Here is a 15854-nt window from a genome sequence, read left to right on the forward strand (position 1 = left end):
TTTTAATTTACATGAATGTTATAACTGAATAACTAATTTATTAACATGTTAAGACCCGCTGAGCTTTCTGTTAGGAGAGCGTTGATCACTGGGAATTACAATTACAAAGTAAGAAAATTAAAAAAAAAACTAGAGGTGAAACTCTAGAGGTGAAAAAACTATCTGTCATATAACCGCTCGGGCTTCCGGCACGCTTTGCGTCGTTCACATCTTTTCGACCCTCTGAGAACTTTTTTTCGAAGTCCGATAAACGTTGTTTCGCTCCAAGGTAGGTTCACCAGATGTCACAATCAACATTCGGAATGTATTCGCGCACTTAATTTTGTTTTTCACACAAAATTTGATACAAGGTCTTTGATCCGTTTTTGCAATAGGCAAAAATTGAAGATGAACCAAAACGTGTGTAAGAAAAGCAGTTGTCAACAATTAACTGAACATTCAAAATATCCGTGCTTGTCAGCATAAGTTAGAGACATGAGTATTAATATAATGCCACAAATAATCTAGAATCGTACGTAACCCGCGTAAATTCGAAAGTCGTGATACTTTTTGAACGGACTTCGTACAAATAACCTAATAATGGTTCTCAAAGTATGTATTACTACCGCTAACTATAACGAATCTAATTAAATAAATGCATTTTACACGCTCTTCTGAATTTAAGGAATGAGGAAGTTGATTTGATCGTTCATGGCGGGCTGTTCCATAGCCTTGTTGCTCGAAAGAACCTCTCAAAATATTTGTTTCGCATCTTGGAAGTAGCAAGTTATGGGTTCATGGAAGTGATGGCGCAACGAAAAGGCTACTGTCCATTAAGATGCCTAGGTTTTTCACAACTTCCGCGTAATTAATGTTCGTAGTGTCCAGTTTGACAGACGGAGCTCCATGTAAATCCATGTGTCTTGATTTGAACATTATAGCTTGAGTCTTACAAGCATTGAGGATTGGTCCATTGTTATTGCTCCAAGAAATAAAATTTTCAATATCAATGTTGATCATGTTTACAATGTTCGTTTAGTCATTCAGCTTACCTGATAGGTATAACTGGCAGTCATATAGGTGAACCATGCAGTAGTATATGGTTAGGTAGGTCATTTATGAACATGGAAAATAATAGAGGGCTTAAGATCAACCCTTGTGGTATGTCACCTTTAACCTGGACAATATCAGATTTTGTACCGTTGAAGTCAACATATTAAGAGCGGTTCGACAAATAGCTTGATATCAATGCAACAGCAGATTTATGCAGCATAAAACAGCGCGCAAATTGTTTGTAAAGTAACAGATGATTCATAGAATCAAACGCTTTACTAAAATCAAGCAGCACTAAAACAGTTAACATTTTTTTATCCAGAGCGCATCGAATATCGGTATCAATTTTTATCAAAGCGGTTGGGGTGCTGGAATTTTTACGATAGCGTGATTGAAAGCGACAAAGTAGTTCATTTCTATTTAAATATTCGTTCAACTAGTTTGAAAGAATGTTTTCAAAAATTTTAGAGGGGCTGGCAGTATGCTAATTGGTCGGTACTCTGACTCGTTTACATGATTATCAACCTTTCCAATCGGAACTACTCTAGTAATTTTCCACATGCTTGGGAAAGTTGATGTCGTGACACAACAATTAATAAAAACAATTGATCATCTTATGTTTAGGCTTCTCAAATGGTATTCAGGATTTTTTTCACAATGTAAGGAGGACTGGAAGAACAGAGTAATCTACCTCTCCTACTAAAAAAGCTGAATTGTGCGAACTATCTATTACAATATTAAACAGTGACTACGAATTTCTATGCCAAATTCTCTTCGTTATCAGATCAGATGACCGGTTGATCCGTCGATGGATCAGTCTATTACCTTACACCAGATACTTCAAAGCGCCACGAGTATCAACTTCATATACACTACATCTTTATCGACTTTGAAACTGTATATGATACAGTCGACTCGCGACATCCATGGATGCAAATGGCTTGTCTGGGAGGCTGTCCAGATCTAACGGTTGTTCAATAAAAAATGAGAATGGTTTCAATACCTTCCTGTAAAAAGTAAAGATCGTAAATTTTTCCTCGCCGAGAGAATTGCTCTCTGGGCACCCTAGAAACGGGTTGCTCGTTTCATTTCGCTCGGGTGCTGTCAGTTCGATCAAAGATGGCGTCGAAACAACAAGCACTCCACGAGCGCGTTGTACAGTTCTTCGAAACGCGTCAAAGAAAAGGGAAAAAAATTACAGTAGACTACTTTCGGGACGAAAATGTGCCGGTAAGCATCATGACGAAAAAGAAGAAGGAATCTCTGAAAAAGCTGTTCGACAACAAGAACGGTACGAGTTTGCGCGACGCCGGCCGAATGTTTCGCTGTTCCCATTCCTACATCCACAGAACCATTAAGCAGGAGGGCATCGTCTGTTGGAAGAAGACTAGGTCCTTAGAGTACACGGACGAGCAGATAGCGATCGTGAAATCTCAGTGTCGGTGGATGGAGAAGAATTAATGCGGGCGTCGTTCGTGCTGGACGCCGAAAGTTATTTTTCGCTGTCAAAGTCCCACATTCTCGGCAATGACCGGTACTATACTAGCGACAAGGATTCCACACCCCCAGGAAAAGAAAGTTTTGCTGTATATTGCAATCTCCGACAAAGGGATTTCTAAGCTCTGGTTGAACAAACCGAGCGGACTTGCCATCAACCAGAAGGTGTACCAGGAGTGCCTGGAGAAGATTCTGGTTACGTTCTTAGTGGAGCATCATTCTGATGGGAAGTACGTCTTCTGGCCGGACAAGGCGTCTTCTCATTACGCCAAGAAGACGTTGGCGTACCTCGAGGAAAAACATATACAGGCCACTTTTACCCGGAAACAATGCTCGAGTTCACGAAAACTAATTGATCGATCGAAAAAGTCACCAATGGGTCATTCACGAATTATAAGTCATCCTGCTAGCGACCAAATGGCAGAAGCAGCGAGGTTTAGCTTTCCAAATTGTTTTTTTGAGACTAGAGGTAAATGAACTGAGAAAGTTCGAAATGGATGGACGTGGAATGATGCTGAACATACCAATTACCGGTCTAAGGGTGGGTTTAGACTAGTAATATATTCATATGAAAAAATATGATGAGATTTATAGAAATCGCATGAACCGTTTACACTAGCGTGAACTTCTATGATAAATATATTCATATTTTCGGTGAATTTATTCACCTGAAGTAGAACTGCATCCACCTTTAGTGATTTCTCACCAGTGAGAAATTCACAAGCGTTTACATATGCTGAATTTATTCAAGTTATATATACCTCGAATAAGTGTATCATATTTATTCTCATCCGTTTACACCTATTTTCACTTGAATAAATCCATCTATAGCTATAGATCTCCCTAATGTAAACCCGCCATAAGATCCTCTTGGTCGACATGAACGTTCAAATCACCAATGATTTCTTTGTTTATTTTCCTGTGCTTTTTTACGGATGGCTTGCAGGGCCTGCATCAACCCTCTGTCCTCCAGAGGTACGATGGTACGATGTTTATAATCCCACGCTGGCAGGAGAACATCGATCAGTCTGACATGGGAAACAGACGCTGTTTTGAGCCGCACCTCCATGATGAACAGACGCTCAGATAGGCCTTCTTTTCTGTCAGCACACGACCAATATCCTATCGGGGTTGGTTACCCGATTTTCACTATGGTTACTCGTACCCCAGTAAGTACCGCGGGAGGAAGAGATAGGAATACGGGACAAAAAGCTAAGGATCACGAACAGGGTCTATTCCATGCGCGCGGGGACATGTATGGTACGCTTCGTCCTGTCGTTTACCAACCATTCGGGTTAGTATTTAGAGATAACGGAATTTGGTAAAAGTGTAGCGGGGACATCGAACTATACGACTGCAGTGTCACCACTTTTCTTGGCTTCAAATTTCTTTTTTTTTAGTTTGCTTCAATGTACAAAATTCTAAAAATCAATCATACCCCAGCACCGTTTTGATTTCATTTAGATGGCTTTTATTGAGCCAGTTTATCTAGATCAGCTTGAACGTGATAGACTGCGATGCGAAGCGAGTTGACCCACAGTGATTTTGTTCCTTGACATATATAGGTGGACTAGCTGACCCGGCAAACTTCGTCCCGCTCAAAATTTGTTTTTTGTTATCAATACCTTCAAACATTCACGTTTTATTACTCAGCGCAAGTTCATGAGTCCAATCGCAGAACTGTTCATTGATTGATCTTCTAATCGACTCCGTTGAATTTAACTTTTACTAAAAAATTCCTAGTACTTCTACCAAAACTCATCATTATAATATCAGATTATTTTCAGCCACAATTCTCGTTCAAGATTTTTCAACCACTGGCAAATAACATGTTTCTCCGTTACATGAAATAAATGTTTGATACAGAAAATATGATAGAATGAAGACAGACCCCTCCCCGCATCTCCCCTTAGAGAGAGGGGATGAGTGTCTTCCCAGCAAACATTAAATCGTATAATTTTGCACGTGCCAAGTCTTACAAGAATTCCTAATAAATCATAATCGCATATAATATCAATCAAAGTATGTGTCGTGTATATTTGAAATCGCATAAAATGCAAAAACTCGATTTTATATACCATTATCAAATTAAGACGCAATTCGGTATAACAAACATCAGTTTTATGATGTACATTGTCGTAAAATATATTTAATCCGCATCATATGCGTATATTACGCTGATGCAGTTTGTGTGTCTTATAAGCGTATAATTTAAATCGATGCAGTACTGTAGCAAATCGTGTTACATGCTGAAGAAAATCATGAAACAGTAAATCATATTAGATCCTAAAATCTTCACATGCCAAATTTGGCACCATTTGATTGATTAGTTTTCGAGTTATGCAGAAATTTGCTTTTCATTTGTATGACAGCCCACCCTAAGAGGGGGGCGAGGAGTGTCGAACCACCATAGAAACATTTATTGCAGCCTAAAACCTCCACATGCCAGATTTGGTTTCATTTTCGTGATTAATTCTCGAGTAATGCAGAAATTTGTGTTTCATTTGTATGGCACTAATGTTTTCATTTCAGATTGCACCTTAATGGCAGCAGCAGCTTCATTATGAATCAAACAAACCTTGAGTTGAGAAATGCTTTAGTTAGAAGCATTGGAAATCTTCAATTTTTGCTATTTGTTAAGCGCCTAGTTTTTACCCCCTATATATATCTTCCGGTTAGACGTAGTTCTTCGTCAAAAGAATTTAAGAAACGAAAACTTTATATTGTTGAAAACCGTCCTGAAAGCTTATCTAGTGTGTTCCAATACTGAGATGCTGCATTTGGAACGATGCGTGAAGGAGGAAACGAGTTCTAATACAGTAGAACCTCGAGTATCCGCGAAATAGTCTGGCAAGGTCACCGCGTGTAACTAAAATCGCGGATAATGAGATAATGGTCTAAAAATGAGGTGCATACACGAAACAAAAATATTTCAGCATGAAAACTATGTTTTATCAATACAGAAATCATTAAACTATCCATCTATAATGTCGTGTACACCAGTACACAATGGTCCAGGAGATGCATTTAAGTGGAAATTAGCATTTAGAGCTCGGCAGTTGTTCTCTAGACAAAAACTGTCTTCGACAAAGTTGTTACACATAATAGAGTACTCATTTTTATGTTATCAGAAATAGGGTGACCATAATTGTCTATGAAATTAAAAATCTAACTTTCTTATCGTTATAGATAGAGGTGAACATAGTTTGATAATATTGTAGTCCCGTTTATTTAAAATATCTTTGAAGAACAAAGTTTTTTTCTATCTCTTGAAATAACCGAGTTTTTTACTCTAACTTTTATATTTTAACTAGTTTAGTTGACCCGGCAAACTTCGTCCCGCCCAAATTTGTTTTTTGCTATCAATACCTCCAAACATTCACGTTTTCTTACTATGAGCAAGTTCATGGGTTCAATCGCAGAACTGTTCGTTGATTGATCTATTCGACCCCGTTGAATTTACCTTTTACTATAAAATTCCTAGTATTTCTAACAAAATTCATCATTATAATATCAGATTATTTTCAGACACAATTCTCGTTCAAGACTTTTTCAATCACTTGCAAATAACATGTTTTTCCGTTGCATGGAATAAATGTTTTATACAGAAAATATGACAGAATAAATACACGGCCTGATTCTACGCGGCGTGTGAGGTGAGATGACAATTGTCACATCACCATCACGCAACTCTCCTCACTCTATTCCTACAGTCGTTTCGGATGCCGTGAGAGGTTCATTTGATGTATGTGAGAGGATGAACAGCAAGTGACAAGGCGTTCATTCTGCTGGTTGCCAAATCTGATCAGAGATGCCACATTCGCACATGTGTTCACGAATTTGCAGACATTTAACTTTTATCACAACCTTTTATTCCTGCTGTAGGCTATTTAAAATAGTGACAAAACATTATTGATTCCATATGATAAACGAAGCTGGTCAGTATGTCAGACATTAGCACATATTTACAAATATTTCAGATTTTTATCGCATATATTTGAGAAAAAACATCTGGCATCCCAGAATTTTATTTGTTTCGCTCAGAGAGGTCAGATATTTGTTTTGCTGCAGTCAGTACCGTATCTATAGATCTGATTTAACCTGGCCTGTTGTTAGTCGGCCTGATTCTACGCGGCGTGTGAGGTGAGATGACAATTGTCACATCACCATCACGCAACTCTCCTCACTCTATTCCTACAGTCGTTTCGGATGCCGTGAGAGGTTCATTTGATGTATGTGAGAGGATGAACAGCAAGTGACAAGGCGTTCATTCTGCTGGTTGCCAAATCTGATCAAAGATGCCACATTCGCACATGTGTTCACGAATTTGCAGACATTTAACTTTTATCACAACCTTTTATTCCTGCTGCAGGCTATTTAAAATAGTGACAAAACATTATTGATTCCATATGATAAACGAAGCTGGTCAGTATGTCAGACATTAGCACATATTTACAAATATTTCAAATTTTTATCGCATATATTTGAGAAAAAACATCTGGCATCCCAGAATTTTATTTGTTTCGCTCAGAGAGGTCAGATATTTGTTTTGCTGCAGTCAGTACCGTATCTATAGATCTGATTTAACCTGGCCTGTTGTTAGTGTATCAGGACATTCTGCCGAATTTGCAGGTATTTGATTTAGATTTGGTGAAACAGTTGATTGCATCCTGTAAAGTTTAGCATTTTTGTTTGTTTTGGTCGTAGTTGCTGCTGCTCTCTGCACTCTCAGTGTTAAATTGTTGCTCTGGCTCCGGCTCGGGCATATACCACGGCTACTGAAATGGATATGCAGTTCGGTGACGATGACTCGCGGATAGATAGATGAAACACAAGATCCATGTGATAGATATATTTTAGAGAAAATAAATAGATTTCATGAAATGAAAATAATTTCGGTGAGCTTATTCGTCCAATTGAGGAATAACAGACTCACTACCGCTTTCACAAAAAAAACAAACTACTTGCAATTTGTCTTTCGTACTGTGAAAATTGAAGATAAATTGAATTTATTGATACATATAATACCATTACTATCGATTCTATACGACCCAAAAAAACACTTATTATTCCTCTTCCTTTTTACATTTGTTTTCATGCACTGTCGACACCTCAAGACATGTCGACGATTGTCACCTAGAAATCCCAGTTCATGTGACAATCGTCACGTATATTTGAGAGCGGGAATAAAGTGAGAGTTCATTCAAGTGAGATTTCTCACGGCATACGCCTGGTGGAATCGCGTGACATAAGTGACAATTGTCATCTCACCTCACACGCCACGCAGAATAAGGCCGACAGCCCTTAATCGGACAACTCCTTCCTCGATTTCTGCTCTTATCAACACATCCGGCGATCCTTTTTTTTTGGTATAGAAAGAAGAAGATATAGGATAGTTTCATCTAATTAAAATCCATTTCCAGTTTCGAACAAAGATCAATTTCGCTAGCGCAAACATCGAATGAACTAACAGCACTTGTGACTATGTAATTGTAGAACATATGGGAATTTAATTTTCTAAATTTTCCCTTTTTCCTCCAGAGTTTTCCGAAAATTGTCAATTCTCATGTTTGGTTGGAATATTTTTGGTTGAAATATGTGTAATATTTACAACATGAAAATGAGCGCTCTATCATATGTAACTTTTTTGTCGAAGACAGTTTTTGTCTAGAGAATAACTGTCGAGCTCTAAATGCTAATTTCCACTTAAATGCATCTCCTGGACCATTGTGCAGTGGTCACAAAATGTGGAAGCCATAACCAAAAGAAAAATAGAGCATGTGCTCACCTCTCAAGGACGAATCTCGAGAAGCTCTATAGAATTACTATGGAACTCGCTTTCGCGGAAAATCCGCACCTAACGTCCAGTAAACGGAGGCATGGAAAGATGAATTCAAATGATTCTCTAATCCTTCTAGTAATAGAGAGAAAATAAACTAATGGATAATATGGAGAGCTTCTAATGCGTCATTTAGTTTATGCTTACAGCGTACGATAAATTTTGAGCATATTTTAATTTGCACAACGCAGACACTATTCTCGCGATCTTTATATATTTTCATATCTAATTCAACCAACTAACATATTTAATTAACTTGCTCATCAAACTTGAATGCTAACAAACCGAAACCGAACTAAGTGTACTAATTATCAGTTGTTTCTAACACCAATCGTACTTCTCAATCACTCTCCTCAACCTCTCATCCATGTACCTTGTGTCATTCTCCCATTGCAGCAACCGCCCCACTAATACCGAATTATAACAGGATGAACAACGCCGAGCTGTATGCCGAAGCCTATCCGGATCGGACCACGTTTGGCGAGCTGCCCCGGCGTCACTACACCAACAATAAGGTCTGACAAGATGGAGCCCAGGATCATCACCATCTGCAGCGAGGCTCAGACTCAGCCACCGGCACCAGCAACCGCGACAACAGCCACAGCCTGAACCCGAGCTCCTCCTCCTCCGGTGCTGCATTCTTTGAGAATGTCGAGCGGAAATTCTACTACAACAATAACAATATTTATAAGATATTTTTATTTTTCTAATGTGAACCAAAAAAAAATTGAAGGAAGGAAAGAAAAACCCACAATAACTGATCACTTGAAGATAGAAAGAGAAAAAGTAAAAAGAGGGGAATGTAACTCAAACCCACACGTATACACGACAGACAAAAACAAAAGATAGGAAACTGAAAATCAAATAGACATTTTTTACTCTTTAAAAAGTATCGGAATTAATTACCAAACAGAGGTAACAGACGAGTATTGTAATCGGTTTTGGAAGGGAGCTAGACTTTTGTTATTCATTGAACTCGTAAATTTCACACTCGCCATCATACACACACACTGAAACCTTTGAAACCGACAGCAGAAGCGTATCAAGTTGTTGTCGAAAAAAATTGTTGGGTTGATTTTTACTTGTGAAGAGTGAACCGTAGTCTTTAGAATGTTTAGGGAAAATGAAAACTTTGAGCAGCAGGAATTTGTTGGGGGGGAAAAAGGCAAAACGTATCACAAAAATGATCCCAACAAACTGAGAAAAGTGTCGTTTCAATGGATGAATAAAAATCACAACAAAAAAAAACAAAAGAAGAGATAATTTGTGCTCTCCTTCGGGTCCAGAAAAAATAGTAAACAGAACAAGCGGCTAGCATGTAACTATAAATAGTAAAACAAGTATAAGAAAATGATGGTATAACTGTGAAAAAGTATTAAGTTTTTTTTCTCAACTTTTTGTTGTTGTAAAGGAGCGTGCGTTCTTCAGTGAATTCTCTAGTGTAGACAAATTAAAACAGAAGTGGGAGATGGAACTTCCTCTCAATACTTAATTATGTGCGTTAAAATTGAATCGTTTAGAAAGATCGAATGCGCCAGAGGGTACCATTAAAGGAAGGATGACGATGTGAATGCTATATGTGATATATATTTTTCTAAAGAACAGGACAAACTGAACGAACATTGGGAATGGTTAGGCGTTTCTTTAGGAACAGTGAGTATAACAATCGTTATGGAGGTCAACAAAACACACTAAAAGAAAGTATTAAATGGGACGGATTTGGTTCAGTTAAAACGATAAGTAACAAAATCATTCCTGCACTTCAAACATTGAACAAGCTCAAGCCGACTGCCTGCCTGCCAGTATATCGATATCGACCATTGTTCCGGAGGGATTCCTTCCCAACGGAACAAGATAGAAATTGACTGCTGAATGGGAAACCAACCAAACACTTCTTCGATTGTTATCCAGCATATCCTAAAAAGCGATTTCTTTTTAAGCGTTGATTTCTTTCAAACTCGTGGCAAATATTCAGAGGAGCTATTCAGAGTTTCCCACCATAGAACAAAAATAAATACTAGTTAGGCTGTAAGAATATTTTAAATAGGTTAGGCCAAACGAACGACGTGACGTTTCTCAAATTTTATCTAGCTACATTGAGTTCTCCGCGTACTATCGTTATCGGTTCCTTGGCATTTTTTTTTGTTTTATTTAGCTGAAATTATTCAAATCTCATTATGAAATGGCGTGACCACATCGGATTCGGTTCGGTTGATTCCTATTCTTGTTCAATATTGATTATTTCAGAGTTTTTTCAATAACTTTGTGTTGTCCAGCCGCGCGTTACTTGGTTTGACATGATAGCTTGTGGAGGGTAAACCTTTGCGGCATTCGAATGAATCGAGCAACACAGAACAAGTAAGATTTGAACATTGAAAATTTATGATAATAATCAAAAACAGAGCGAGAACTGTAGTAAGAGGGAAAGAATGAAGGAAAAACAAACATACACAAAAAAAAACACAAAGAGACAGCAACTTGCAGTGAGGTGAGATTAAATTGAGAAAAAAACTGAAATAATGAAACCAACATATATGAAGATCTATTTTTTAATTTTTATTATATACATTCATATTAGACATAGTTGAGAGCAAGAACAAATCTCTGCGTGAACAAGTTTCCTACACGGTGAAGGAAGGAAGAAAGAAAGAAAGAAGAAGAAGAAGAAGGAGAAGAAGAGAACACAGGAATGGAATAAATGGCAACAGACATAACTTGCAAACGGGATTTAGTGAAACAAAAATTATTGAATAAACAGAGAGAAAAAGGATGTTTAATTGCGAGCGTACGAGTGCGTGCCAGTGAGTGAGCGATGGGAAAGCGAACGAGAAACAGTAGACAGCTAGTACTGTAACGGTTTATTGTAACACTTGTAAATGTTTGTAAATAGACATATATCCATTGCAGGAAAATGCGCTGAGAAGATGAATGAAATGATCTAAATAAAACAATTAAAAAAACAGTCGTGCCCCCGCGGATGTATGGAGATAGAACAAAAGAAACCCCTGTAGGTGCGAAAGCTTCTATTTTATCGAGGTATGTACCATTGTAGAGCATCCTTATTGTAATTACAGCTCACAAAACTTAGTTAAAACATCACGGGGAAATCGTGAGGTCGAATGAACGGCTTTTTGACGACTTTTTAAAGCTTGACGTTTTTCGACAATTTTTTGAAAGTAAGTACATAACTTTAAACAGCTCTGCAGCTTCAATAATAGCTTGGATTTTTTCGGCGTCAAAGAAAAAGTAGCTTGAAAAACTATACAAAACAAATCTCTTTCATTAGATATTGTAAAATTTGATGATAGTAGGCCTGAGCCAAATAATAATATGAAATACTGTGATTTTTTGTAAAAAACCAGCTTAAAAGTTTCGTTGCCGCAGTTTGCGCGGTTGTGACTACATTCAAAGTTTAGGTAAAAATATAAGCTTTTAATTGAATACTGTCCGACGCTGCACAAAACTGTGCGAATTGCCGTTTTAGTGAGAAAAGCGATAGCAAGTTTTTTTCGCTATTTTTTTTTATTAACTAAATTTCATCTAGGATTCAATTAAATCAAATCCATAATTATCCAGTGATGCAAATTTTCGTATCACAGTAATATATAGAGGATAAAATATATATTTGGGATATAAATAAAAAAAAAATTATCAATAAAAAGTTGTAAAAAGTGTGTGAAGAAATAAAACTAGGGTACAGTAAAAATATTTATGAAATTAGAATCATATCAACCCAATTTATCACTTAGATTATATTAAAAACAATATCTATTGGAAACATTCAGCTCTTTTCAATTGTTGAACAGTATTCGCTATCACACAAACTGATTTTACTTAGTACTTCTTTGCAACCAGAAGTAAAGCACACAGTTCGTTGTATGGAAAAATAACAAAGAACATTCGTGGCAATTCCGCATCTCTTCAGTTTCATTTGCAATATTGTGTGTCATTGTTTCCACGATTAGTTCAAAATAGATATCAGCTTTATTTAGAAAATCAAATTCATAATTTGTAGAGATGAACCAGGCTTTGGCTGAAAATCTGTTTAATAAAGAAAGAAAGAAAAAATCATAATTTCGTTGAGTTTTATTATGAAATCTGCAACTTTGCCAGTACCACATAGTTCAACGTCGAATAAGTTGTTTATTCATGGCTTGATCAATATCCTCTTTTAACCAAAGAAACCGGATTAGAAAGACGACATTTTTTCGTGAAATTATGCTGAAAACAACTTTTTAAAAAATTAAAATTCATTTTTCTCGAAAACATAAATATTTTTTGACAATTTCCTACAATTCCTTTTTTGACCAAAAATTGTAAGCATAGGGTATATTATCTTATTCTCAGGTTAGAATAAGGATTAGAAAGACAACAAATCCACGAAAAAATGTAGCATCGAAAATCGCTAGACGACATGAAAATAACAGTGAAAGAGATTTTTCCTGTTGTTAAGTATAATGAATTCCAAATTTCACTCGTAAAAATAGTCGAGAAAATACGAATCATGGTATAGTCAATTATCTTCTCATCTCTACATCATCTCCGCAAATACTTATTTCAAAAAGCAGAAAATACTTCCAGATGAAGTAAAATTTCTATTGAAAAAGACAATTCTCGCGTAACTTTTGAAAAGGTCCTATGTAACAAATGTAAACAAATCGAGTTAATGGATGCACGCTATTAGTTTTCAATCATTGAATGTATCACAAAAACAATCGTTCACGTATATCGTATCTTCTTCATCTTTTTGTCGCCGATACAAAAAATATCCAATGTACAGATTCGTATTTTAAGCACCCGGCTGTTACTTCGGACGCCACTTTCCTCTGACGGCCGAAACGTCCGAAGTAACAAAGCAGTCAAAACAACTCGCAGTCGTACGTCGGTCGTTTTGGAATTTGTTTCTTACAGGTGTTGTTATCGATTTCAGTGCAATTCAACGAGTGATGACAATAATAATCAGTCTTTAGAACGAAATGCTGATATTTGGATTGTTGTTTATTAGTTAGTTTCAAATTTTTATAGTGCAACGTAATATGTCCAATGTGCAAACGCGGGCAGTCAAAACGTCCAATGTAACATTTTTCGCTCCGAGGCTTCAACCTTAATCTCAAATCACGGAAAAATAGTTACGATTGGTTTTACGAAGTTATTCTTGACAGCTAGTGGTGAAAACAGTAATAAAGATTGATAGCTTTTAAGACAATTCGCAAAATAATGTTCGGGTCTTAAACTACGTTTTTCTCGAGTTGGCGAAAATGTTACATTGGACCTTTTCAAAAGTTACGCGAGAATTGTTGAATCAGGAAAAGATGATGATGAATCTGATAGCTGTTATGAAGAAGAAGAAGAAGCAGAATATGATTGTTTTGATTTGTTTTTTTTTTTTTCCTTGTATTACCTTGTATTAATTTGTAATCCAAAAAAATATTTTTATAGCATATATGATTGAGATAACATAAAAAGAATACCAACGACACGCAACGTTCCCAAGCGGTCACCCATCTAAGTACTGATTGCGCCCGATGTTGCTTAACTTCGGTGATCGGACGAGAACCGGTGCTTTCAACATGGTATGATCGTTGACGATGAAAGCGTTAATTCAGAGAGATGTAATGCTACCAGAAGCATATCGTTCAGAAGAAGTTGAGCACCACTTTTGTTTTTTTCGAGTTTCTGTAGACATTTGGTGTTTCTAATAATGTTCCTCATTTCCTTTTTCAATGAATATTAAAATTGACTAGAATCGAGCTGAATCGAATTTACGTGTTGAAATGGCTTTCGAAATACACTCCAGAAGGGTTGGAAAAGATAAAAACTTATGCATGAATGTCATTTGTAATCTTTGTCATCGAGTTTTGTTTTTGTAGATTGATTAAAGCCAATAATGCAACATGGGGATGTAGCTCAGATGGTAGAGCGCTCGCTTAGCATGTGAGAGGTACGGGGATCGATGCCCCGCATCTCCAAGAGAGTCTTTTTCGATGATGTGTTATTTTTTTTAGCAACACCACATAAGGGTAGAGGCGAATGAACTGCAAAGTTTAAAGTCTCTTTAAAACAAAGGACCGACCGACCACATAAGATAAGTCGGGGTGAGTTAGGGTATGTTTACATTAGGGAGATCTATAGCGATAGATGGATTTATTCACGTGAAAATAGGTGTAAACGGGTGAGAATAAATATGATACACTTATTCGAGGCGAAAAAATAAATTCACCGAAAATATGAATATATTCATTATAGAAGTTCACGCTAGTGTAAACGGTTGATGCGATTTCTATAAATCTCATTATATTTCTTCACATGAATATATCACTAGTCTAAACCCACCCTTAGACATACGGGGTAGTTTGGATCACTCCTTTTTTTCGAAAAGTACGGCTCGACTTTGATTTTTCTATAATGTCATCTCCTATTATTGTTGAACCGTATGTAGGGGAACACGGGGTGATTTGGACCATCCTTTTATCACAAAAAGTACGGCTCAACATGGATTTTTTATAATTTCTTCTCCTTCTACTGTTGAACCGTATGTACCTAACGTTTATTGTCAGAAGATGTGAATTTTTCGATCGTGGTTTTAAGGTTTTTTTCCGTTGATTAAATAAACTTTTCGTGTATTGTGCAGTTAAATTCTGTTTGCCTACAGAAGAGAAACCATTTGATGCAGCGAAACTGTAAGTTTAATAACAATAAATGAATTAATTGCATTTTAATTTTTGCATATTGTGTGGGGTGACATAGACACATTTCTGTGGGGTGAATTGGTCATACAGGTTTAAAGCCTTTCTTTGATCTAATTGATTCCAGATGCCACTGAATTAAAAAAAAGGAAGTACAGACAGCGTTGGAATAGGAAGGAGCTTGAAAGAGCAACGCAGATCATTAAGGACGGTTTGTCTTTGACCAAGCATTGAAAGTGTTTGAATATGCTCGAACAACAGTGAAAAGATTCATGCAGAATTCCAAATGGTCTCAATGCAATTTTTCTGGTCTGGAATCTGGCCAAGACACCTGGTATCGATCCCAGAACACTGTTACTGATTGTGATATTATCCTGAATTACTTTACATAAACATGAGCATGTTGTTTTTCGACGAAACATACACTGGACCAAATCACCCTATATCAAATTTTAATGTCCAAAAATCATCTCTTTTATTCTAATACACATTTGGTAGTTTGAATGTAATGATTAAACATGATTGATTGAGAGAAAACAAGTGTACGCAGTGTATAATGTGACTTTTTTTCATTTAGACCGTTGTTATGGCCCAGGCCGAACACATAAAATGAAAACACAAAATTTTTATTTTCTTTGAACCCTTCATTTAACAACCTTAATCACTAAAAACAAAAAAACACACTCTATGCCGCGCCTGAAACCAAAATAATCATTAATTATTTATCCATGTGAATGCTAATTGTCATTTACCTTTTCATTGCCGGTGAATACCTGGAAACAACCTGTAACGAAAATTAT

The 15854-nt window shown here is 36.8% G+C and overlaps 1 protein-coding gene and 1 non-coding gene across 8 annotated transcripts in view; one reads left to right on the forward strand and one right to left on the reverse strand.

The window, feature by feature from the left end:
- The window catches only part of LOC129775156 (disintegrin and metalloproteinase domain-containing protein 10), a 237532-nt gene extending 226202 nt beyond the window's left edge, over positions 1-11330 (forward strand). For 6 of the 7 annotated variants that reach the window (XM_055779511.1, XM_055779516.1, XM_055779513.1 and 3 more), the window contains one exon: positions 8765-11330. In XM_055779511.1, coding sequence (XP_055635486.1) covers positions 8765-8889 — 125 coding nt within the window. In that variant the 3' untranslated portion in view covers positions 8890-11330. The remainder of the gene's footprint in view (positions 1-8764) is intronic. The other variant, XR_008742866.1, reaches the window with a different exon arrangement.
- Positions 11331-13836: 2506 nt separating this feature from the next.
- On the reverse strand, positions 13837-13955 carry LOC129780648 (5S ribosomal RNA). The gene has a single exon (XR_008743989.1). It is a non-coding gene; the product is annotated as a 5S ribosomal RNA (ribosomal RNA).
- Positions 13956-15854: the final 1899 nt, after the last annotated feature.

The sequence above is a fragment of the Toxorhynchites rutilus genome, chromosome 3 (genome assembly GCF_029784135.1).
Source record: "Toxorhynchites rutilus septentrionalis strain SRP chromosome 3, ASM2978413v1, whole genome shotgun sequence".
Taxonomy (NCBI): Eukaryota; Metazoa; Arthropoda; class Insecta; order Diptera; family Culicidae; genus Toxorhynchites; species Toxorhynchites rutilus.